This window comes from Polyodon spathula, chromosome 3 (genome assembly GCF_017654505.1).
Source record: "Polyodon spathula isolate WHYD16114869_AA chromosome 3, ASM1765450v1, whole genome shotgun sequence".
In the NCBI taxonomy this organism is placed as follows: domain Eukaryota; kingdom Metazoa; phylum Chordata; class Actinopteri; order Acipenseriformes; family Polyodontidae; genus Polyodon; species Polyodon spathula.
Window position 1 is genome coordinate 3992086 of NC_054536.1, and position 27396 is coordinate 4019481.

General features: G+C 38.1%; 1 protein-coding gene across 1 annotated transcript in view; it reads right to left on the reverse strand.

Moving 5' to 3' along the window:
• Positions 1-352: 352 nt before the first annotated feature.
• The window catches only part of LOC121310508 (vasoactive intestinal polypeptide receptor 2-like), a 78710-nt gene continuing 51666 nt past the window's right edge, over positions 353-27396 (reverse strand). The window contains exons 5-13 of the mRNA XM_041243644.1: positions 16283-16380; positions 12393-12534; positions 11245-11395; positions 8672-8732; positions 8257-8326; positions 2871-2962; positions 2171-2294; positions 2040-2081; positions 353-1041 (exon numbers count right to left, since the gene is read on the reverse strand). Of these exons, the coding sequence (XP_041099578.1) occupies positions 871-1041; positions 2040-2081; positions 2171-2294; positions 2871-2962; positions 8257-8326; positions 8672-8732; positions 11245-11395; positions 12393-12534; positions 16283-16380 (951 nt within the window). The 3' untranslated portion in view covers positions 353-870. The remainder of the gene's footprint in view (positions 1042-2039; positions 2082-2170; positions 2295-2870; positions 2963-8256; positions 8327-8671; positions 8733-11244; positions 11396-12392; positions 12535-16282; positions 16381-27396) is intronic.

Sequence of the window (27396 nt, forward strand, 5' to 3'; positions counted from 1 at the left end):
AGCTGCAACACTTACAATTGCATCAATTTGTTAAGAACTTTTGAAAGCATGTTTTAAACAGTCGCAATTGTTGCTGGCATTTCCCAGTCTGCTTTTTCTCATGTGCTGCCAGATGTGCTCAATGTGTTTGTGAAGTGAACACTGAAGTACCTAATTTTTCCTAAAAGCAGGGCACACTTACAAGCCTTGAAAACACATTTCTGATTTCCCCAGCGTGCTGGGAGCAATAGACTGCACGCATGTGCCTCTAAGCACAATGATTTATACATTTGAAATACATTGAGCACTACAGATGTTTGTGTGTGCAATTTTATTGTATTTTTTTTAATCCTGACACCTCCTTATGTTGAATAAACATGAAAAGCTCTCTTCATTAACATATTTTCTCTCAGTACATACGACAAAATGTATACTTTGCAAATTGTCGCAACAAATATTCAAATTGCAGTATTTTTGCATTGTGACTGGCCCATTTTAGTACATCTACCCCTGAGAATCAAGCCCTGTACTGCATGTCTTATGTCTTAAGGAACAATGTTTGTATTTTTCTAACTTCAATGGAGCAAATTACACTTTGAGTATATCACCCGGGTCTCAAAATCAAGTAAGGTTTATAAAGATATTGTTTAGGGTTAGTTCCTAAATTATTGTATTTTTATTAAAGTTGTAAATACATGTAACAATTTTAAACATATACATCTTTTGGTATTATTTTTGCAATAAAACCTTTTAATCAATAAATTTGGTGACATATACACAGTTATGTTCACATTTATATTTCTGCAAATAACGGTCGTCCATGTAAAACGAAGTCCGACACAACAATGCACTCATACACAATTACAAGGGCAGGGCTTCAGGACACTTGGATTACATAACTGAGGTTTCTGTCTGCTGGAAGGACTGAGCCCTGGAATTGCGGTGGAAATAAGACACACTGCCAGAGCCGTTTCTAGGAATGGATGAGTTGTGCAGCCTGTAATCTCGGCTCACATACAGGTGCAAACACAAGCGCCATTTCCTTTTCACCTCACTTTGTACCTGAAATTCAGTTTTGTAAGAAAGAAAAACAGGGTGATATGCAATGTTTGCCTCATTATAGCAGGTCACGCTGATAAAGCATTTAAATACATACTACATATGTTTAAATTTACTAGAAATGCATGCAACTCTTTAACATTTTAAACATCAACAAAATATCCTCCACCATATACATTATAGGTCACAAAAGTAGTTTTGAAAGAAACAAATGTTTTCGCAAATTAATTTTTATTTTAAAACCTGATATTGCAAAGAAATCTCTGCTTGCCATGCTTCTGGACTGTCTTGACCTTCCTGGGTCATTTCACAAGGTTGAATTTGCCCTCACCCCTTCACTGGCACCTGTCCTCTCAATAACCAATGAGCTGCTTCCTTCCTTCCCTTATTGACTGACATGCTTTCAGCCAGTAACATGCTTTGAGCCAGAAGACACTGCTGGGGTGACCAAGGAAGTAAAGCAGTAAGACTTCCTGAAAGGCAAGTCAAGCAAGCTCAGAACGTTCGTTAATTTAGTGTCGTACCAGATTTCAGTTTTTCAAATACAATACATGTTTGCTACAGCAAGTGCCTTTTATAAAACTGACAGTTTGAGACCTGTGCAGCTAATGCAAGTGCAAAAGATATATGCGTAAGATATATGCAACAATTAAAATGACTTAATATTAGGCAGTTAACATGTTTGTGGTAACGTGCTGCGAGAGCCCTATTAAAGACAGGTGAGAGCGTGTGCAGCTATTCAGCCATTTAGCAACAATCATGGGAATCAAAGCACAACATTCTTTGTTTGTAAACCAGGTTTACTGTAGGGTCATGTGAAGAGGCTATGCAACACATAATGGGGTGATGTCACTAATGAAACCTGGCATTGTATTTGCCTGCAGTATATCAACCTTTGTGTGTACATGAAGTTGTCTTCTGGATTGGTACGGTATATTCTTTTTAAGGACTGCAGTTATCAAGACTAATACAGTAATGAAAAAAAAATACAAAAAGTTTACCTCACTGTTCAAAAAGCAGTAGAGAATAGCAACAACCAGCCCCTGTAATGAGTAATATTTCATATTATTAGTGAAACTTTTTAACTTTAAAAAAGCAATACTTCTGACACTTAAGAAAAAGAGTGTTTTACCTGGAAAGACCCAATGGCTAATTCAAAGACGATCTGATATTCGCTGGCATCGGGCTGTGAAATAAACACGATGTAGTGAACTCCAAACAGTGGGATAAGCAGCAGTGTGGATTTCGCCAGTCTCCTGAAAGAGAAACCACAACACAAATAACAACTGCACCATCTTTTGGCAGTGTTAGCATTTAGGCACATACTGTAATGCCAGTAGTAGGAAGATCATTAAAAGAAGCTGCATTTACACTGTGGAACGATTTACAGCTTCCCCAATTTCCATAAATAAAACGCTCCCCAAGAATCCCTAGACTTGATCTTAAACATATGCTTACTTAAACACATTACAGTGCGATAATGAGTTTAGAGGCTGTTCATGCCAGTGGCGTGCTATGACTAGTTTTCAGAAAGTTATGCAATAATGTTTTAGATGACAGATGAGGAAAAACATTTTCTTCTAAAGTACACATAGTAATTAAATAAACCAAATACATTGGTTTTGGCAAATACACCGGAGTCAAATATAATGGAACACATATGACATAAATAAACTGCTGCGGCCTGCCTATGGATGCATGCATCCCTATTCCTCTGCTTATAGGTTTGTTTTCACTCATGAAATTCAGATGACTTATAGCTTGTTCAAACAAGTAAAAATAAAGCACATGTGTTTATAGACAGTATGCTGATTAATTAGCTTACAACTTACTTGTACTGAGACTGATCATTGCCTCCAACATCTGGTGACCTTAACTTCTGAACCAGGATTCTGATTATACTAATAAATAGGATGAAATTTACCTGCAAAAAGAGGAGCCTGAGTCATTGTCCCACATCTTATATCTATTTATGACTATGTAACAATTAATTATTCAATTAAGGAGCAGCCACAGTCTCACATGTTTTTGGCAGGGACAGGAATTAACTCCATCCCTGCCATCCACCACCAAAACACACACAAATACCACAATATTTACAGGCAGAACTCTCGCTCTGCCACATATCCCCTCCCCCCCTCATGCAAAGCACACACAGCCATTCCACAGCCACCTCACCCCTTAAAGTCCCAAAAGTCTCTTTCCTCATCTCTGCCCACAAACAGAGGCAACAATGGGTTTATGGGTGGAGGCCATGGAGTGAGATCCTCTCCCAGTGACCACACTGGCACTGGCAATGCTGACAGTGACCAGGCTGGCTCTTCCGGCAGGGGCAATCCTGGAAAGGGAAATGCTACCAGTGGAAATGGTAACAGCAGCCATGCTGGCTTCTCAAGCAGTGAACATGCTGTCAGTGGAAAAGTTGATCTTGCAACGGTGCACTCTGAAATTGGAGGTGGCATGGGCAGTGGTAATGCTGCCCTCAGCGCGGGGCACTGCGGCAGTGGCAGCGGCGCTGCGCACTCTGGCAGTGAACGGCTACAAGTGGAAGCATGCAAATGGAGTAAAATAGAGAAAACACCCACAGAAGAAGGATGGTTGTTCTTCAAAAATGTAGTACTAGAGGCGCAAAACAATTATAGCCCTAAAGTAGACAAATCTAAATGTAAAACTAAATTGCCAAAATGGTTTAATAGATCAATTAAAAAAAATATTCAGCGAAAAAAGGCACTTTACAGAGCATTAAAAAAGGACCAAAAAGAAAGTACGCAGAAAGAGTACACAGAACTGCAAACGCAAGTCAAAAAGGAAGTTAGAAAGGCCAAGAGAGAAATAGAAATGAACATTGCTAAGGGAGCTAAAACCAATTCCAAAATGTTTTTCCAATATTACAACAGCAAGAGAACATTCAAAGAGGAGATTAAATGTTTAAGAGATACAAATGGCAAAATCGTAGAGGAAGAAAAAAAATAGCAAATATGTTAAATGATTACTTTTCACAAGTTTTTACAAAGGAAGATACTGACAACATGCCCCACATGTCATCCAGTTCCTATCCAGTTTTAAATAACTTTAGCATAACTGAGGCAGAAGTGTTAAAGGGACTAGGAGCTCTTAAAATAAACAAATCCCCTGGGCCGGATGAGATCCTCCCAGTAGTACTCAAAGAAATGAAAGAAGTAATTTACAAACCGCTAACCAAGATCATGCAGCAGTCTCTTGACACAGGGGTGGTACCGACAGACTGGAAAATTGCAAACGTAATACCGATCCACAAAAAGGGAAACAAAACTGAACCAGGTAACTACAGACCAGTAAGCCTGACTTCTATTATATGCAAACTTATGGAAACTATAATAAGATCCAAAATGGAAAATTACCTATATGGTAACAGGGTACTGGGAGACAGTCAACATGGTTTTAGGAAAGGGAGATCGTGCCTAACTAACTTGCTTGATTTTTTTGAGGATGCAACATCGATAATGGATAATTGCAAAGCATATGACATGGTTTATTTAGATTTCCAGAAAGCTTTTGACAAAGTCCCGCACAAAAGATTAATTCTCAAACTGAACGCAGTTGGGATTCAAGGAAACACATGTACATGGATTAGGGAGTGGTTAACATGTAGAAAACAGAAAGTACTGATTAGAGGAAAAACCTCAGAATGGAGTGTGGTAACCAGCGGTGTACCACAGGGATCAGTATTAGGTCCTCTGCTATTCCTAATCTACATTAATGATTTAGATTCTGGTATAGTAAGCAAACTTGTTAAATTTGCAGACGACACAAAAGTAGGAGGAGTGGCAAACACTGTTGCAGCAGCAAAGGTCATTCAAAATGATCTAGACAAGATTCAGAACTGGGCAGACACATGGCAAATGACATTTAATAGAGAAAAGTGTAAGGTACTGCACGCAGGAAATAAAAATGTACATTATAAATATCATATGGGAGATATTGAAATTGGAGAAGGAATCTATGAAAAAGACCTAGGAGTTTTTGTTGACTCAGAAATGTCTTCATCTAGACAATGTGGGGAAGCTATAAAAAAGGCTAACAAGATGCTCGGATACATTGTGAAAAGTGTTGAATTTAAATCAAGGGAAGTAATGTTAAAACTGTACAATGCACTAGTAAGACCTCATCTTGAATATTGTGTTCAGTTCTGGTCACCTCGCTATAAAAAAGATATTGCTGCTCTAGAAAGAGTGCAAAGAAGAGTGACCAGAATTATTCCGGGCTTAAAAGGCATGTCATATGCAGACAGGCTAAAAGAATTGAATCTGTTCAGTCTTGAACAAAGAAGACTACGTGGCGACCTAATTCAAGCATTCAAAATTCTAAAAGGTATTGACAGTGTCGACCCAAGGGACTTTTTCAGCCTGAAAAAAGAAACAAGGACCAGGGGTCACAAATGGAGTTTGTAGGAGACACTTTTTTACACAGAGAATTGTGAGGGTCTGGAATCAACTCCCCAGTAATGTTGTTGAAGCTGACACCCTGGGATCCTTCAAGAAGCTGCTTGATGAGATTTTGGGATCAATAAGCTACTAACAACCAAACGAGCAAGATGGGCTGAATGGCCTCCTCTCGTTTGTAAACTTTCTTATGTTCTTATGTTCTTATGAAGCAGTTATCTGACCTCCCCCACCCTTCTCTGTAGCTGGCGACTCCCTCTTCCTGGGCTCCGGCCCCAGAATTTCCCGTGTGATGACAAGCAGGCATCCCCAGGCAGTGAGGTGCAGGCATCCCTTGGCGGTGACGTGTAGGCATCCCCGGAAGGCGAGAGCAACAGCAGCAGACCCTCAGGAGGCGACGGCAGTGATAGATGTGAAACTGGCTTTCATCGGGCTCCCCTCAGCAGCAAATGCAGTGTTGTTTTCCTGTAGACTCCACTGGCCACAGTGCTTCTCCCTCTCACTTTGGCAACAGAGGAGCTACTCCCTCTCGTGCTGGAGAAAGAGGGGCTACTCCCTCTCGTGCTGGAGAAAGAGGGGCTACTCCCTCTTGCTTTGGCAATAGCTGGGCTTCTCCCTCTCACGCTGGAAACAGCAGGGCTTCTCCTTCTCACGCTGGAGACAGCGGGGCTTCTCACTCTCAAGCTGGAGACAGTGGGGCTTCTCCCTCTCGCGCTGGAAACAGCGGGGCTTCTCCCTCTCATACTGGAGCCAGCAGGGCTTCTCCCTCTCACGCTGGTGACAGCGGGGCTTCTCCCTCTCATACTGGAGCCAGCAGGGCTTCTCCCTCTAGCGCTGGAGATAGAGGAGCTTCTCCTTCTTGTGCTGGAGAAAGCGGGGCTTCTCCCTCTAGCGCTGGAGACAGTGAGGCTTCTCCCTCTAACGCTGGAGACAGCAGGAGCAGCAGGTGGTCTCCCTCCTGTGAAGGAGACAGCAGGAGCGGCAAGTATTCTCCCTCTGGCGGTGGAGGAGTGAGCAGCAGGTAGTCTCCCTCTGGCGGTGGAGGCAGGAGTGGCAAGTAGTCTCCCTCTGGCAGTGGAGGAGGGAATGGCAGGTAGTCTCCCTCTGGCGGTGGAGGAGTGAGAGGCAGGTAGTCTCCCTCTGGCAGTGGAGGAGGGAATGGCAGATAGTCTCCCTCTGGTGGTGGAGGCGGGAGCGGCAGGTAGTCTACCTCTGGAGACTGGTACAGCTCCCCTTCGGTCACTTGAGACTGGTGCGGCTCTCCCTCGATCACTGGAGACTAGTGCGGCTCTTTCTTGGGTTCTGGACATGCAGGCTTCTCCCGTCTTGGGCTGTGGATGCTCGGCCTGCACCCTTCTGGGTGCTGGACGCTTGGGCATCCCCCTTCTGGATGCTCAGGCTCCCCCCCTCTGGATGCTGGATGATTGAGCATCCCCCTTCTGGACGTTCGGGCTCCCCCCTTCTAGGTGCTGGATGCTCGGGTGTATCCCTTCTGGATGCTCGGGCTCCCCCCTTCTGGGTGCTGGACGCTCAGGCTCCCACCCTGTGGATGCTTGGGCTCCTCCCTCACAGCCATTAGGGACAGCACGTCCTGTATTAGGAGTTCCACCTTCCCTCTGACCATCTCTGGCTCCGAACATTCCTGCCACCCATGTCTAAAGTGCTCACACAGTCGACACCAATCTGTCACACTGTCCTCCAGGCAGTCCTTCCAGCAATGACAGGGATCACCACTATACTCACAGTAGAACCAGGGAGTATGTGCTGGGAGCAAGTCATGGTGGTGAGACAGCCAGTCTTCCCAGGTGGTCAAGGTTGCCGTCAAGCCCCAATTATGTGGTTGCCTGAACTTGGCGAAAAAAATTCAGCAAACACCTCAGCTCCTCAGGCGCAGGCAATCCACAATGGCCCAAGTCAGCTTCCATTTTTATATTTTTAAACTACTATCCCCTCTGAGTCTCTCTGGAGGTGCTTGAATCCTGTCACTGACACCATATATGACAAACCCAGGGGGAGCTTGCCACATGCAGGACCCTCTTCACTTATCTTTTGTGTAAAAGGAATGGCACTCCACAAAAGCACATCTTTTCAACAGGGCATTCCTGTATGTTTATTTTAAACTCCAAAACAAAAATAAACAAAACCAAAAACCTAACTCATTAATGTATACTGAGTGTTGTGTATAATGACACAAGCACACACACACACACACATATATATAAAAAATTATATAAATATTTTTTTAGTATATATATATTATGATAGATATAGATATAATATATATAATATATATAAGTCTATATATACATATGTTATATCTATCTAATATATATATATATATAGGCTTTTACTTGCATACACAGCTGATAAAATGCAATTAATCATTTGGATTCATATAAGCCTATGCATCTGTCTCGGATTGATGCATAGGCTTATAGATTGAAGATAAGATTGAAGATAAGTGTAAATGCAAGACGTGGAGGCAAAGATTATCATAAATCTACACTACTATACATCAGCATGGTAAGTTGTGAGTGTAACATTGACAAAAGGCTAAGCTTGCATTCATCCATTGGTCGGGATTCAGGAATCTTTAGGGCTCAAAGGAATGCTGAAAGGCTGTATCATTTACCCAATACTAATTAGACCAATGCGTTCTAATTTATTGCATGTCATTCTCCTAAAAGAGGCACAATTAGAAACATCAGTGTGTGCTCTCCGGAGAGCCTGCTGTGTAGTTTCTCTGTGGAATGAAACCCATTCATTCTGTAGGCCATGAAGCTCGTTGGAAACTTACTACAATGGAAACTAGAATTGGTCCTCTGATAACCCACCACGGAAAGCTCTTATCATTTGTATCCCAGCAACTGAAAATAAAACAAAAATAATTCAAATAAAATAGCTGCTGTAGTTTTACACAAACTGCATGTGCTCCAGTCATGTTGTCCACATCATCACTGGTTATAATCCCTCTATCTTTCAGCATGTTTCATAGGCTCAGTAAGTCTATCAGTTCTTGTCAGACAATCTTCAGGATTTAGGATATGCAGATGATTTAACATCCACGTTATGGATTTGTAAGTTGAACCTGTTGCTTCCTGCTTCACTTCCTGCACTGCAGTTCACCATCAAGCCTAGGTTCCAAGCCTCACTTTGGTTGTGTTTCAGCAGCCTGGTGTTTCTTAGCAACCATGGAATAGAATTACACTTACCCAGTGTCCTCCAAGTATATCCTTGTCAAAGTCCATGTAACAACAAACACTGTTGGGATTCCTAAATAAAACAAAATAAACACAAAACAATTAATAACTGCTGGGAAGATATGTTAGCCACAAAATCATAGTGTTCATATCTGTCATACTGTTTGAAAATACCAGGACCCTAATGTTGTGATTAAAAAAAAAAGTAAGTGCTTGGAAATTCTGTCCTGTGATTGGTTAAAACCTCATCATAGGCGGAAACTATTGCCATCACATCCTTACACCAGTGATTGGTTCACATCACTGTCAGTCCTGCCCCTTTTCAAAGGAACGCCCTCTACCTCCACTCCTAACAACAAGATGAGATGGATGAATAAAATTGAAAAAACTGCTGAATGGCGATTCTGTGACTTAACAGAAAATGAATTATAAAACATACTACAAAAGAAAGAAAAACTTGTGGTATGAACTTCAAAAACATTTTCTGTTATTTATTTATGTTATTTACTTATTTACTTATGCTGTATCGGCTATATTTAAACAAAATACAGTATATAAAGTTAACGTCATATTTACTATCCAACCTTGCCTTTTATTATTTTGACTGACTCATATATTAAATATGTACTGCAGACTCACAGTGGAAAATAAAATGCCCCTCGGAAAGACTATTGTTACCTGCAGTGATATATGTGATAAATGATATGATGTTAAATGACAGCTTACCCTTTCATCACCCCAGGCAAATTAACAAGACATTGTCAAACTCTTACTTAATTAAATTTTATACGTAGTTATACAAGTTAATCAGCTCTATACAAATATTTGCAAAATGGTCACAATAGACTCATTGTGTACATACAGTACTGCACATAAGAGCAAAGTTTGAGTTTGAGTTTATGAGAGGAAGGAGGGCATTAACCCAGCTGCCTCTTGTTTAACTTGGACTTCTTAAAAACCCACCTTCATAAGGATGGCATTTCTTTGTAACTTGATCCTTTTCACATTATGAAAGCACTTCATGTTGTGATGTTATAAGTAATTAAACCCTGAAATACAATTGGGGGAATGCAATTCCTGCAATCTTCAAGATCCCTCAGTATTTGAGCATTGTTACTGGTTGTGCAGCAGTGAATGACGGTTATTTTATTTAGCTTCACACACTGACAAAGAGATCTCCTTTCTCCCAGGCTCTCTCCCTGGCTCTGCGTTACATCCATGACACTCTCCTAATAACACATAATAGAGTACTGCTGCTGCTTTCCACAACTCTGAATGCAGGCTTAGCATTGCATTAAAGATTTCTCCGACCCCCTATCGCCCCGACGTCCCTGGTCCCTCGGCCCTGCGTTCCTTCCTGACACTTTCACCATGTTTCCCGTGAGGAAAAAGTGACACGTGCCTTCTGCCTCCTACTCTGGCGCTTAGCATTTGCATAATAATACTTGGGGGATATTCCTGCAAATCCAGAGAGAAGGAAATTTACATTATTAGGGTCACTCCCTCGTCAATGTGGCAGAAGGAAGGAAATTCTTTCCTCTTATTTTTAACTGTATATATATATAATATATATTATGATATATATATATATATATATATATATATATATATAGATAGAGAGAGAGAGAGAGGAGAGAGAGAGAGAGAGAGAGAGAGAGAGAGAGAGAGAGAGAGGAGAGAGAGAGAGTTTGTCCCTTAAAAAAGGGATATTTAACTTACATTATGGGGTATTCTCAACACAACCTAATATAAAACATAATTCAGTCAGAAAACCCCTGCGATAGATTATTTATTAAAACAGTGACTAGACAACATGACTACATTACACATATTTCACACTACATTCTTTGACCTTTGCTTGCAGATAACTGAGAGGCTGACTGAGAAGCCATGGGCAGGGGGGCAGAATAGCTGCCCTCCCCGTTAGACGAAGCCAGAAAGCAGGTGGAGGTTGAGGAGGCAAACCCGATCAGGAGATATCAATCCTTTTCTTGTCTATCATTGTACATATTGTTTATCTAGGAAAAATAAGATACTAACTATTGGATTGACGATTAGATCACATATTGGAAAGTGATTGATGTTTACATGATTTGGTCTTAGGTTAAACTGAGTTCTCTGCTAGAACCCCCTTTGTTCAATTACTTTCAAAGGGATGACACCATTTCAAAGTTTGTAAATCTGCAGACGTAAACACATAGGATAGCTTCTCAAAGCTATTTACCTGTACTCCAAAAAATCATTAGCAATTTATTTTTCAGATAGTAAAAACACACCCAAAAAGTTTGAAAAACAGAAATATACAACTCAGACATTTACCTCAGGTGCTTGGGAGTAGTCTGATGTTGTTTCTTTATTGGTGTTTTTACCTTTCAGACAACAATAATGCTATTGACAATTTGGATTTTGAGAATCTAGTCCATAGAATCTAGTGAATCAACTGTAATGGTTAGAATGACACCCAATCATTTAACAGCCATGGATTACATGTGGGGAAATGCCATGCGGCTCTCAACACAATGTCACTGTTGGAATGCAAGAGTTTATCAAGACATTTTAAAAATGTTATATTTAACACATCTTACCCCACCCGATCAGGAGATACACTATAAAGCGCCTAGTTTCAGAGAATATAACAACAAGGAGAGTATGAAGGTACAGGCCTTCAACTAAGAGCCAGAAAAAGTTTGCCATAACGCAGTACTGGAAAACCACCAAGATTGCCTTGCAGCCAATCTGAAATAACAGAAAGACAGAATTACAGTGGGCATTGTTGACATTTTAATAATAATAATAATAATAAATAATAATAATAATAATAATAATCAAGTACAGTGCTTGGCATTCAATGGTGTTTGTCTGAGAACATTGTTTTTATCTACATGGTCATTTCATTGTTTCTTCACTTATTTATTTCAACTGTAATTCAGTTCACACTAAATAACCATTAACTAATGTTAATAACAGGGGTCACTTGGGTGGTCTAATTCTTATAGGTTTCAACATGTTTCAAAACTAGGGCCCATAATGTCCTGCTGTGCTCCAAAAGTAAATGATTCTGATTTGCTGCTGCTCTTTGCATGTGGAAGCTACATGACCTCAGTTTGCAGATGTGATGTCTTCTGACATTTGCTTTAAAAAAAAGTTTAAAAACTACTTCTTAAAAACCAAAAAAAAAAAAAAAACTCCACAAAACAAACAAAATAAAAAACCCAGAATGAAAATGTTGTGGTCGATCCCTGGGCATTCTTGCAGGGTGACTGCTGAGGTTTGTGCTCTCAAGTCTCCTTCAGGTCACCGCTTCTTCATCAGTGAGACCATGCTCATGAATTGATTTACTATAGAATGACTTGGCAATGGATCTAGCTGGAGGGGCTTGCACTAAATTAAATTGTGCCCCCCTCCCACAGCTTGAAAGTAAAGCAGACTTATTGTCATCCAGCTTCAAATAACATTTGATTTGGAAAGAAACAGGACACCACCTGGGGTCCTTTTCGGTAATCTAAACAGCATCGGGTCCTAAGATCAGCACTGGGGTGAAACCAAGAAGGATTCCTATAGAATTAAAAGGTGTCCATATTGAGATCAGCCACTCATTAGTTCACTAAAACAGACCCCACAATCTACAGTATGTAAAAGCACAAAACATGAAACAGAGTCATATTAGCGGACATGATTAAGAGTATATTCAACTGGCAGTGTTACTCATGAGGAAAGAACGAAGTTTACTAACCAGTGAAGGATTCTCCTCTGTACACTGAATGTAATTGATGTCTGAGTAAAGAATCATATCCTTTACTAAAACAGAGACTGTTTTCAAAATGAAAGAGAAGAACAGGTTCAGGTGGATGTAATTTCGTGTGCAGTGAAGTTTTCTGTGTGCAGAAAAAACAGAGAAACATTTTCAGTTACCCTATTCTCTTTCATTGTGCCTTTATCTTTTTCTAAAAGCCAGTATTTACAATACAGACAACTTTGTTACAAAATGGCTGGAGGTATACTGTGGTTACTCTAAATATTTACATATTTTATACCCAAAATATAGTGGAACTGTTACTCTAGTAAAAAATAATTATATATAAACCTCAGGGTGAGAGAATTTCAATTTTCGGTCAGCTATCAGTGAGATAGAAACAATAATTTCTGAAAATGTTAAACAACTGTATGCTCTAACTAGGCATCTTAAACAACTTCTAAAAAGTCTTCTGCATTTTATCATCTGTGGCTATGTATTCCTTTTATCTTACTATTTTCAATTAATTGTGGTCTATTAAAGTCATCAATTCATTTTGACAATCATTAATTTATCTCTTAACAAGTTTCCAAGATTTTCATTTTCAAAGGTTTGATTTCATAATTCCAACAACAGAAACAATGGGGTGTTGTAATAAATGTGCTCACTAGTGTGCACACAGTATATATGTATATACTTCCCAGTGTTTCGGTATGTTTAACATATCTTTGTCAAGTGAAAGCGTGTTTTAAAAAAAAGGTGGAGGTACAGGCTCTTGATGCCATGGTAACTATACTCATTTATATTTAAATATGTTATTGTGCTTGTGATGTCATTTACTACATAGTTAATGATGTATAGATCTACTATTCCTTTCTATTTAACTTCAGGCTTCATGGTTTTGAGTGTTTATCCATTTATTTTCCTCCATTCTTCTATATTGCACATTATCTGATTTTATTTCTTCTAAAATTAAAAACTGTAGGTCATTCATGTTATGTTAATTTTTTGTAAAGTGGTTTGTATAACATGAAAAAAGATTAGACCATTTAATCCCTTGGACTCTAGTTGGAATGAAAAAAAACTGGTTCAAGATCTTGTCATGCTTATAGAAGAGGTTAATTTCTCCCCAACTTTAGTGTCACGTTTTCACTTTGCAAAGTGTTCACCATTTTATTCTCCTGCCCTCCCTCTCCAGCCTTGTTCACATAGGCCCTTGAGTTTTACGGTGAGTAGGCAGATTTGCATTTCCTGGAAAAGGCCAGAGGACAATGTGAGCACCTGCGCTTTGTAAAATCAGCACTAGGAATAAAACATGTAACTCCGGTCAGTGCTTTCTTGACTGGCCTATGAACAACTTAATGTCAGCACTGCTAATATACTGTTGTGTGTAATTAGTTCTGCACCTACCTTATTCAGACAAGTCACACATTTTACACATACAGCTAATTGCATGTTATATAAAGTTGCTTAACAAATTAGTTTACATTTGTCAACGATAATACTGTTAGAATTGCAATAGACCTGAAGTGAGGTTGACATTTAATAAATAGAACACATGACAGTATGTGGTAGTAACCGTACCATAGCAATGCCTCATACTGTGAGCTCCTACATCTTACTGAGCCAGGCTTAGAGAAATGTTCAGAAATTGTCTTTCTTTTGTTTGAGCTAAAGGTTCATGAGCAGGGCCCCCTGCAAGGATGTTCCTCATCATATTAAGAACCATGACTGGATGGTTATCTACTTATAGTAATTCATTTTATTAATAGGTAATATAAATTAGGGCTGGGCTGAAAACATTAAGCTTCAATATACAGCTTTGATTTGAATTAATCATAACATCATTTGTTTAATGTTCAAATAACAAGCCTAGATCGTAAAAAGGACCGCATTTTTGCTTTTGCTAACTTTAAGAGCCATTTTGAGATGAGTTTGTGCTTTCTACAAACTGATGCAAGATATTTGTTTGTTTTTAATCCATAGCTGAATTATAATACACAGTGTAGGTGAATAAGAAACATTAATTACACGACAAGTGAGAATCTCTCTGCCATCCACTCTCAATGGAATTCCAAAATCCTGTTACGGCAAAAAGGCTCCCATTGATTTACAGCACAGCTGTAATGACTGATTTTGTTCAAGTCTGCCTTTTTTTTTAAATGCACTTGTCACATAATAGCTTTGTCTAAAGCAGTGGTCCTCAACATGGTGCCCACGGGCAAATTCGTGCCTGCGAAGCCAGGCCATCATGCCCGCGGCAGCTGTAATTAAATTATGGGCTGTGAATACATTTCTAGCGGGTCGTACAGTGGGAAATTAAATAAAGCTTAAAACAAGTTTTCCAACAAAAGTGTCACAGCAGCTGACAGCGCTGCTCGCTTATGTCGTGCTTGTACGTACTCGACATATTTTTTTTCCTCAAGGGCCTCTGTGATACAATCAACCAAATGAATGTCTACATTTTCTCTGCAGTAGCCCAATCATAAGTTAGCTGGGTGGGACATAAAATGTGTCTGTTTCAGTTGCAGGTACTGACAGTAAATTTAACCAATAGGAGAGTCAAATATCTGCAAAGTTTTACGCATCTGTCCAATCATAAGCAAGCAGAGGCTGTTCACGGTATTCTGCATGAAAATTGAAGGCAAGTGAGTAGCCAATGGGAAAGTGAAAGATCTGACAGCGGTCCAATCATTCGTGAGCAGAGGCGGGATGTACACCAGGTGAGCACTTTCGCCGACTGTTATTGAGAAAAATAATACATTTCAGTATTTAGAATTTAATTTTCTCTCTCTCTCTCTCTCTCTCTCTCTCTCTCTCTCTCTCTCTCTCTCTCTCTCTCTCTCTCTATCTATCTATCTATATATATATATATATATATATATATATATATATATATATATTATTTCAGGGGAAGGCAGTGTTTAACAACCTATGCAATAGTCAGCTTGTCCGCAAACAGCCAAGTAAGATCAATTATGCTCATCCAAATTAGTTTGAGGACCCCTGGTCTAGAGCATCCATCAAGTACAGTCCCCTCGCTAGTGTTATACCCCTAACCCCTATTCTATTCACACAGACCTATCTCCTCGTACCCTTGACGTGCCCTCTAGCTAACGCTTAACATGTAGATTTGCGCTAAATGTTAAACTGTGTTAGAAAATATATTTAATTTAGCTTGCTGAATGCAAATCCCAGCCAGATCAAAGACATCTAAAAAAAATAACCTAGCACAGCCCTAATAGTTATGCTGTTTTTTTTTTTTTATTGCTTCTCTTTACTTGGAAAGCCTTGGAACAATTATTGGACCAATTGTAAGGCAGGAGATACACAAGCAATTTTTACTGTAAATTCTAGTTGACTACAAAAAAATGGACCATTTCTGTTATAAATGTGCCACACACACACGGGACATCGACAGTTGTTTTAAGCAAATTTAAAATGGAGCCTGTGCTCAGTAAACATGCTTCAGCAGCTGCTATAGTAATTGGAATCATTTTGAAAAAAGTCGACATAGAAAACCTTGAGTGTGGAGCAGCGGAGTTAGAAAAGAAACAGAAGAATCTCTGAACTCAGTATTTTGATGGGAGAAGGAAAATATCTTCAGTTTGTTAGCAAAACTGAGAGTGAAATCAGGTGATTAGAAAATGCAATATCATTGGCTGAACACACACAGCCTGTAGAAAACTTGTAAACTGAATTTATGAAAATAGAGCAGTGGTCTATTCTAGCAACTCGATTGCCAATTGGAAATTTGCTGATAACACACTCAATTTATACTGTTAATTTGCGTTGCCAAGAAAACAATTTCTTACAAATTGCTTGTGCATCTCCACCCTAAGGGTGCGTTGAGTATCAGTGATTGTATTGCAAACATGTACAACACTTACCTGAAAACACAAAGGACTGCACTCCCTGTGGTGAGGGCAATCAAAGATGCGCTGTATCCTAGTGTGTAAAGAGCCTTCACCACCTTGTAAAATGTCAACTATGAGAACAAACAAGAGATTCTATGATAAAAACTGCAATGTGTTTTTCAGTGGCAGTTGCATGGTTTTGTAACATTTTTAACATACAGTAATAACTGAGGCCTAAAATACTTTCTATATAAACAGTAAACATATGGTAGTTTTATAAGTCTATCACAATTGAAGCTGTTCGTGAGCACTCAGCTGTATTTGTGTATATCTGTGTTTCTCCAGGTTTACTGTACAGTGTGCAAGTCATGAACTCTTAAAAGCAGTAATATGTTATTATTTGATGTATTATTATTTATTTCTTAGCAGATGCCCTTATCCAGGGCTCCTGCTAAGTCTATGGCCCTCATGATTAAAGGGTGACGCTCCAATACCAGTATTGTGGTTAAGCAGTGAATAAAGGTTATTGTAGTACATGTATGCAGGTCTGAGATATGTTTGTGTACATTTCTGTCACTGTGGATGAGTGTATTATACAGTATACTGTAGCTTTAGTGGTTTTCACAATCCCAGCCTTGCCAGTCCCCCTGAGCTGGACTGAGCTCAATGTGGCTAACAGTGGGTACCTAGTACTGTACACCAGGTTTCATCTGAAGGACTGTTTTCTTCAGTGTTATCTAAAAATGTACTGACACTGTATCTCGCCACTAAGAATGATAAATTAGGCCTCTCATTTTTAATCTGCGATGCTCTATGAAACCCTAGAAAAGCACACAGACACAATGTTATTTATTTTTACAGCAGTGTTATTTGAATTGTGCATGAAGCTAATGAAAGTAGTGTACACAAAGTATTGAAATATTTAGACAGCCAACAGCTGTTGTATGTACTGGGTGTGTTTTGTTTGTTATATACTGTTTTATGTATATGTATATATATATATATATAATATATATATATATATATATATATATATATATATATATATATATATATATCTCAAGCAAGGTCCCTGCTTGATATGAATCTTCTGGTTTTCTATCCTATAAAACAGCTCAGCATTCAATCTTGGATACTTATTTTTGTGTTTAAAAGGGACAGATAACATTTGGTGAGCGATTATACAAAACTTTTGCCTATTTATGAAGAGAGGACCATTATGTATTCAGGGATAGCAATATTCTTAGAAAACAAGGGTCTGAGTGGGGTTATTGCAACGGGCAGTACACTTTCCACCCAAAGCATTCTGTGTTTCCAGAAAATGGATAACATGCTGTGGAGCGACCACACTTCATACGGCCTTCACATTAAAATGTGTTTGCTTATATTTAAAGAGGAGATGGTTATCTATTCACTGATGCCAAGAGATTGAGCAAGTAAGGGATCTGAATGGGATGATACAAGCCCCATCCTCAGCCCTTGTGTTTCAAAGCTGGTGTCCAGGGCAATGTATTGCACAGATACTGCAACAATCTATCTTACAGTGAGTATGACACGACCTATTACACAGCATGAGCTACAAATACAAATTCGCATTTGGCTCAAAATGTTTTTTTTTTTTTTTTTTTTTTGCAGAAACCCAATTGTATTGGTCCGCGCCATGCTCATCATTTCCATTTCTGAAAACTTGCTTAGAAATTGAGATTGAAATTAGTTTCTGTTGGAAAATTGAGTCAGTGTTTCTAGATCCCATTTCTTCAAACTTGGGATGCTGTGTTATTGTCAAACGCATAATAATTTCAAAAAGCCTTGTTTTACTGAATTGCTGCAGTAGGTAGGCTATTTAAACCAAAGTTTCTGAATGTTAAACAATGCACAGCAAAAAAAAAAAAAAAAAAAGTCTTTGTGTAAAATAATGTGCACTGAGACCATGGATAATACGTGAGACGCCAAGCTGCAAAGATAGGTTGAGCTAAACTTAAAAGGCAAGTTTACTCTTCATGTAACAGGGCAGAGGCTGAGTGTGAACCAGCGACCCTGCACACCGCAAGCGAGCGTCTGAACCACGATGCAGAAGAACCAGGCTCACAGAGCTTTTAACCTCATGCAATCTCACCGACAGGGAACAGGATCTGTGACAGCAGTGCAGCACCTGGACAATGCCCTCACTGTTTTCCACTTTTTTTCATAAATACAGAATACAGGTGTCTGTCCCTTTAAATTAGTTGCTAAAGATTTTTGTTTAAAATTTTTATTGGAAAAAGGCCATATGAGCTATAATTAGCTTGTTTACAGGCATCCAACAGCTTAAAATTACAATCACATAAAACACACAGAATGCACATTTAAAACTATACACAACATACACATACACATAACGAACCAACACATTATTAAATTGACGATGGGAAGTCTCTGATCAAAGTTCCATTGGCAATGCATTCCAATCTGAAACTGCAGCAAAAGGAAAAGATTTTAATGTGGTTCATGCTTGTCTTCCTCTTTGAATATAGCAGTTGGGACGCTACACTCTGAGAATGCCCATGACTCTACAAATTGTGAGCTTTGGTGCTTAGGAAAAGAAGGAATGTTCAGTCCCGTTATGTGGGTGATTGAGTCTGGTTCAATATGGGAAACCTGTGTGCCCTTCGATGGGTTATTCAAACCTGTGTGCCCTTTGATGGGTTATTGAAACCTGTGTGCCCTTCGATGGGTTATTGAAACCTGTGTGCCCTTCGATGGGTTATTGAAACTTGCGTGCCCTTTGATGGGTTATTGAAACTTGTGTGCCCTTTGATGGGTTATTGAAACTTGTGTGCCCTTCTATGGGTTATTGGCCTCATGGGGCACATCATTAGGATTAACAGATTTTCAGAGTGACAAACAGGGAATTCAATGTAATTAGAAAGAAACAGTTTGTGATACTGGCCAATTTTATGCGCTATTAAAGGGTACATCAGCACTTGTATTTATAATAAGCTGTATGCGTCCAAACATTTGCATAATGCTGCAATGCCAGACAATATTTCAACATCAGATTGTTCAGAAACTGATAGGGAGATGAAATTTGTGGCTGAATTCGACTTTTTGATTGTGCATGTGTTGTATCAGGAAATGCAAATGAAAACCAAATATGAAGAATTCAAAAATGCAATATTTATTTTTTTAGGTCGGATCATTCTCAAAGACCTCATTCCTAAAGGAAATACATCATTTCCGAATCTCATTTGCTAGCTTATTTGATATGCGTCCATTCTGCAAACATTCTGAATCAGCTGGAGCTGTATCTAAGACTCTGGGGATTGTAATAACACAGTGCTGCTATAATTGTGGGCAGGTCCCTTCATTAGTTGGAAATGAGAAGAACTCCATCTTGGGGTTTTCTTTTCCCCACAACCACTTACACAACACACACTTTTTTTTTTAATAGAATGCAGCATTAATCATAATAATACATCAAAATACAACAAGCAAAGGAAACATGTACAGTGTAAAAAATGTCTACTACACAAAACAAAAGCAGGTACAAGTTCCTTCCTTATGGAAAATTAGACGGACCATGTTTGTCACACAGACCAGTGTGTTTCCACACAGAGGTAAAATAGCTTCACTTGGCATATGCTAGTACGTTTCAGAGTAAGTGTGAGGGTATATGCCGAAGTTTTTTGGACTCAGAAGATACATTCCAGAACAGTGATTTTGGACATAGCAGTGTGGCATTATGCAGATGTTTGGGCGCACACAGATTATTATACAGTGACCAAATACATTCGGAACACAAGGTGGGATAGTTTATGCTTTATCGTTCATGTAGTGCTGATGTGTCCTTTAAGTAAGAAAAGTAATCACAGCCAGAGGTGCTGAAATCAATTCCTGAAATGTTCAGACACCGCATATTTTAAAGCTGCTGTGAAAAAGAAGGGTGTTTAGGGTTTTTTTTTTGTCTGTTTTTTTTTTTTTAACTCTTTATAGACTATCATTGATCTCGAATGGAGCCTGTTGGCGAACAGTATCAAGCTTTTGAGGTGATGACGCGAGCCTATTGACAGGTCAAACACTAAACATCCCGTACATCTCTAATGCTCTGGGCAGGGTTTTATGAAAATAGAATAAGTACAGATTATCAGAATGACAGGCATTGCTGCTACCTGGAAAAGGCTGACTTAAAATATAACTATTTATAGCAGTTGACCTTTCCTGATTTTTATAAGCCTGTCCTAAAATCACTACACTGGCTCCCGTTTTCTTATCAGGTCATTTTTAAGATTCTCTGACCTTTAAAGCTTTCCAGAAAACTAGTCCTTCATTTGTATGTCCCTGGGCGTGAGCTATGCTCCTCTGGAGCTGGGCTGCTGGCTGGTTCATCAGCTCATTGCACTAACCCTACTCTTTGGAACTCACTGCCACTATTTGGGAAAGGCTGTGATTCTGCAGGAAAAACTGAAATCTACACTTAAAACACACTTGTTTTCCTTGGCTTTTGGTAATGAACTGTTTTTTAGTATAACTTAGAATGGATGTTTCACATTTATTTATATATTGTAATGACTTTTGTATTAACTCTCTTTTAACATTCCTTTGTATTTTAAATGCTGTGTCTAGTGTATTTTTTATGTATCTGATGTTATTAATGTATTGATGTATTTTGTGCTATGTAGAGCGCTAGATAGAAACAAAATTGATTGAACTGATTATTATAATTTTCTTTTCCAAAATTCATTTTTCTAGTCCTGGGCATGACATAATATACATGTACATGTCATTGTTTACCTGTTTAACACCTTTATAATATACATGCCATTGTTTACCTGTTTAACACCTTTATAATATACATGCCATTGTTTACCTGTTTAACACCTTTATAATATACATGCCATTGTTTACCTGTTTAACACCTTTATAATATACATGCCATTGTTTACCTGTTTAACACCTTTATAATATACATGCCATTGTTTACCTGTTTAACACCTTTATAATATACATGCCATTGTTTACCTGTTTAACACCTTTATAATATACATGTCATTGTTTACCTGTTTAACACCTTTTCTGCATTACAACAGGAGAATAACAAAAACAATTAAAATAAGCAGCACATTTTGTTAAAAAAGCTTTTGTTTCAGAAAAAGACCAGAAACATATTTACTTGTGTGATAAAAACATTAAAATAAATGTTGCTAGCACATGGACCTTGTATCCCCTTATCATCAAACCCAGTGCCAACTACCAGTACTAAACAAACCATATTAACAACTCTTGACAACAGTAGAATCATACTAGATTGAAAGTGTTTTTGTCACATTGTATTTTAAATGTTAATGTGGATATACTTATTTGAAGGCACTGTGCTGTTGAGGTGTGTTCTGTTATTGCAGAATGATTTAGAATCCTTAAGGAAGTGTATGGCATAGAGATTCCTATAATAAGACTTGCTTGCATTTCTCTGAGCATCGAAGTTTCTAGGAGGTTTTGTTACTGCTTGTTCATATTACAGTGCTCTACTTTGGAAAGCCACTCCAATACTCACATAAAGGTAGAAAGAAGAGATAAATTACTTTATTGTCTCCCTCACTCTAAATGAAACATCTGGTCTCTACACAGTGTGGTATAAAATAGGTACAATTCACAGAATCTATGTTCTTGTGGTTAACCATCACAATCACTCTATTTAAATTACAATGACTGATATTTCTATATTAGAAAGGTGTGATCCCAGTCCTGATTGTTTTGAAATGCTGCCCAGTTGCATGAATTAGGAGAGCTGTCTTAGTATATTATGTTGACTGGGGCTACAGTATATGAAGGCTGATGTGGTACAATAAAATGTATGCTACTGAATAAGACACTGGCTATTTTCCTTTCCAGTTATTGTATTGTATCTTTATTATTATTTGTGGTTTGACAAAAGCTTTTTAAACATAGTATGTATTTTACTTTAACAATGGCAAAAAGCTTTGATGTGTTTTTCATTATTTCAGCCCATTAAGGTTTTTCAGCTACATAAGAAAATAAACGTGAAGCATTGTTCTGTGAAAACAGCCGGCAGTTTAGAAAAAAATAAAGCAGCAAGCAGGGTCAGAAGAGCCACTCATGAAATACAATACAATGCAATACAAGATTTTAACTTTCGCACCCCAAAAAATATTGTTTATTTATATTTCAGTTTAAGCAATAATCATTCCCTTTATACAGAATGATGTGAACTATCGCAAACTTGATAAGAATAACCTCGAACCACATGGGTCACCGGTTCTACTTCAAGTATACACCAGAGATTTCAAGAGAGAGCTTAATTCTGGCATCACAGCTCTGATCTGAAAACTTTTTGTTAAAAACTAAAACGACATATTTGCCAAATCCCATGCACAGAAGACCAAACCCTAGTTCATATAGTTGTACTGCCTGTATTGGAACTGCTGGTGCTTAATGCACATAACATAGACCCATAAACCCACCTCCTCTATCCACAGTACACATCTTTAAAATACAAGTGACAAATTGCTAATAAACTAATACATGTAACAGTTATAAAATGCAATGCATGCGTATGCTTACACACTTTGCAAAGAAGAGCTGCTGCTCTGAAATAAGAACTGAGGTGTGTTCAGGAAAAATTGTGTTGCCACTACTAGTCAGGCAGATCACTGCATTTCCACTGCACCAGAAACTGAACATTGTAGTTTGAAGTTGGTATTAATTAAACAATGTGAACACTTACAGTGAATACCAATATTGGTGTCAACCTTGATTTATTAGAGAACAACCTCCAGACCTAGCCATCCAGGAGGCTTTGAAAATAAAATAAGCCATCGTGATTCAGTGAGAAACTAATGTAATAGATTATTGACTAAACAAACCAGACAACATGACTGCATTGTACATATTGCACACTACATTCCTCACCTTTGAGGTACCCCTGTCCATAAATTAGCTTGCAGATATGTGAAGATGCTGACTGTAGGGAAGGATAGCTGCCCTCCCCTGTTAGACGAAGCCAAAAAGCAGGAGGAGACGAACTCTGACGCAATTTATTTATTCTTGCCAAATAAGATATTAGCTATTTGACTAATGATTTATTCTGGTATTGGAAGTTTTGAACTATGGTTAAAGTGACTTCCCTGCCAGTTTTTGTACTGCTTATTCTCACCTTGCCAACAGTAAACAATGCAGCTTGGCAGAGCCTTGCTGTACTGTACACAGGACAATGCTTATGCAACGACAATGAAAACAAAAAAACTGACTGACATAAAAAACATTGTAGACGTAGGTTTTCTTTAATCTTTCAAGTTTGATGTTGTTCAACCAAACAGCTACTTTTACAAATGATTCCTTCTCACACGACTGAGCAAACAGACATTGTGCAGGGCCAGGCAGCAGGAAGTTGGGCAACACAGACAAGGTGATATGCTACAAGGTACAGGATAAGGATGCTGCAACCACATATTGTATTGTATTGATTTATAAATTACAGCTGCATGTTATTTTTACAGTAGCCTATTCTACACTGTGTATTGTTAGTGCACATAGCTTTAATGACCATATTTAGTTATTTGTTAAAAATGCAGATTTAGTTCATCGTTGCGCAATGCTGTATTATTTTATTTTGTTTACAAACTGGATTTTGTGTGTAATTGCTTCCTCCTTTATTGGCTCTATAGTCAATGCCTGTTTCGGTTTGAAATTATGGATTATAATAATAATAACAATATTTTTAATGAGTTGGAGTGTGTAAGTGGGTTTGTTATTAGTTTGAACATGTGCACGGTACAATATCCATGCATCACTTACCCATAAATAACTTCTTCCCAGGACCCTGTGTACAATGCTGCACTGAAGGGCTGTTTACAACAGTTTCCTGCATTTTCACCGTGTTGGGCTAATGACACAGAATACACAGTATTCCTTACACTTACATTATTTATACATTGATACAGATATTGCTTTTATATTGAGGCGCACAAGGTTCTAGTATTGTGTACAGTAGCTTGTACAATTAACAAAGGTTATTAAACTGGCCAACATTACAAGCTTGTTTTAGGAACAGAGCAAACCTAGACATTGTTTAGATTCTGTTGTCCTTTTAATTGTTTTGCCATTTTGTAACATTATGTATCACGCCATTAGGCTTTTTAAATACTGGTAATATGGGATATATATATATATATATATATATATATATATATATATATATATATATATATATATATATATATTAGGACAAAAAGTGTTTCAGTCCTACTAAAAAACAACTTTTCTTGCATAAATTTTTGCCTCTGATTGACAATGGTGATGTTATTTAAAATATCTACTGCCATGGTTAAGAAAACTGGATCCTTTGTTCCATTCTGCATTGAGGTTTAAACCAACCTGGGTCATTCTGTTCATCATTGTGACTGAGAAAGATTGGCTGGTCCGACTTCTTTATCTTCGTAAAGATTCAAACACTGCTACATAATTGTTTATAAGGTTATCCTTGGCAGAACCACAAATATCTTAATAAATTGTTAATTAACTCCAGCAGTACTTCTAATCTTAGATCTCTCAGTTCCTAAAGTCTGTACAGAATTTTTTAAAAAGACATTCCATTTTACAGCTCAGTGGTCTTGTTATAAACTCCAGGAAGAACTGAAACTTACGGTGCTGATCCCTTTAAAGGCACTGAAACCAAAAACGTGGCATCTGTAAAGCCGAGACACATTTTTGTTTCTTGTAGTGTGATTCATTTATTTGTACTGTTTGTGCTCATTTGAACCTGTGTGTTTACTCTATTTTATTTATTTTTTTATTATATGCGGTCTTCTTGACTAGGTCTTGTAAAAGAGATTTTAGTCTCAACAGGACTCTCCTAGTTAAACAAATAAATAAATACATATATAAATAAATAATATTACAATATGTAAATGGAGTTATGCTCTTTTGAAAAATGATCAGACCCGGTTTATTGTATGATCAGATGCATCTGCCTCATGTACAGTATACAAGCTTGCTCAATCTCTGCTTGCACATTGGTGTCCATGCTTTGAAAAGCAACACACATCAACAGAAACATTTGTATTTTAGAGAAGAAGTATATATTGTTATAATTGTAATTGCTTTTGTCTTAGTGTAAAACTACTGTACTCCAACAGTCAAGCAGTGGATTATCATTCATTTCTTTCTTTGGTCATGATCAAATTTCAATGTCTTTGTTTTACTGGGGGGCGAGGCAGTCAATAAACTGGAAGGTTGGAACAGTATCATAACTGTAAGTGCTCACACTTTTACTAGGGAATGTGTGTGTATGTGTGTGTGATCAAACTCTTAACATAAGCAAAACTGGTTAAAGTGCCTTTGTAGATCAAATGCATGTGCTATGTTCTAATGAAACTGAAGATTATGCTCAATTTTAATGGATAAAATATACATCTAGAGAGAATAACATGTTTAATTTCCCGCCCACAGCCACCAACACAACAACGAATCTAGTTATCTGGAACTAAAAAGTTATTTCAATACATACCCCCTGAGATAAAACCCTGTACCAATGTGGTACCCTGTGGTAAGGCATGTTCTGTAGGCCCATGAAGCACAGCCTGATGAGTGTTAAAAAGTTGTTAGGCTGTAAAAGATTTTAATTAAAAATGATAGAAAAGTAATTGGAACAACAAATAGGTAAGTATAACTGTTGAGACCAACATGAAAACGAGCCCCCAAAAATGCTTTTAAAAGATTAAAAAACTAACTTGAAAACAATCATCAAAACTGTATTGTATTCGTAAGGTGGAGATCCTACAGTAAACACCCATTAGTCATTACAGTGATTAGAAACTCTACATAACGAGCAAGAACCATTTAATAAACATCCCAAGAAGAATAAAATGAACAAAAAAAAAAAACTTGTCTTGTAAAGCAATTAAAGAGAAGTACGAAAGAGCAAGCTGATATTCATGTAAACTTTCCTCTCAGAACTCAAACGCTGAACATGAAAGGGTTTTAACTCCAGTATTTGTAGTTCTTTGTAGTGATTAGAGCTACACTCCTTTATTTGAGAATACGATGTAATCCTTAATTCCAACCTAAACATCACGCAACAGTTATCGCAACGGTTGTCATTAGCTGGTCTCAGCAGGGTTGGATTTGTTTTTCCCAGCACAGGTGTAGAATATACTACTAAAGTATTGATGAATGGGAACTGTTGGGAGGCTGGAATTCAGTTAGATTGAGAGGGTGGTTTGGATGTTCTTCATGTTCTTTCCTGGCAGGCCTCCAGTGGAATGCTGCAGGTGCTGCTATGTGTTGATTCATCCTCTGGCAGAAAAGAATCCCGACACATCCTCTGCTCCAGAAGGACCACATAAATGTTTAACATCACTAATGGGTCGGAATGATAGCGTCAAGATTTCAGTTGATTTTACTCTGAACGAAGCTCCCGCTATGTAGAACAGGGTTTATGTTTACAGGGTCAGAAATAAGACTCCCATTGCATAACAGTTTGATCCATTCCTGATTTATCCTATGTATTTAATAAGAGACACCTGAGCTTGTTACTATACAATGTGGTTATCAAGCGCGTAAAAAAAAAAAAAAACCCTTTATGCTCTTTTGACGACGTTAAGCCTCAGAATGATAGGGTAGCGAACAAGTTTTATCACCATTCATCCTGAGGGATACAGACAACATGCCCCACATGCCGACCTGTTCCTATTCAGTTTTAAATAACTTTAGCATAATAGAGGCAGAAGTGTTAAAGGGACTAAAACAGCAATTAGAATTTTATTGTTTACAACCTGATCTAGGAAGATGATACATGGAGTTTTAATTTACTTTCTTCCACCATTTTTAACGTTTGTTCTATTGGGTCAGCCTATGTCTTTAATAAGGGCTGACAAGATAAAGGCAAAATTTATTTCCCGATCTCCGTCTTCACAATTCCCTGACTTTTAGAATTTTATTTGTGTAATACCCTGACCATTTAGGAAGATTATCATGACTGTCCACAGATCCAGGCTAATAAGTTATTCCTATAAGTTATAAATAACTTTATTTAAAATCAAGTCTCTTACACAGGGGTTGTACCTCTAGACTGGAAAATTGCAAACGTAATACAGATCCCTGGAAACAAACACTGAACCATCCTAAAAAAAAAAAAAAAACGGGGGGTACAA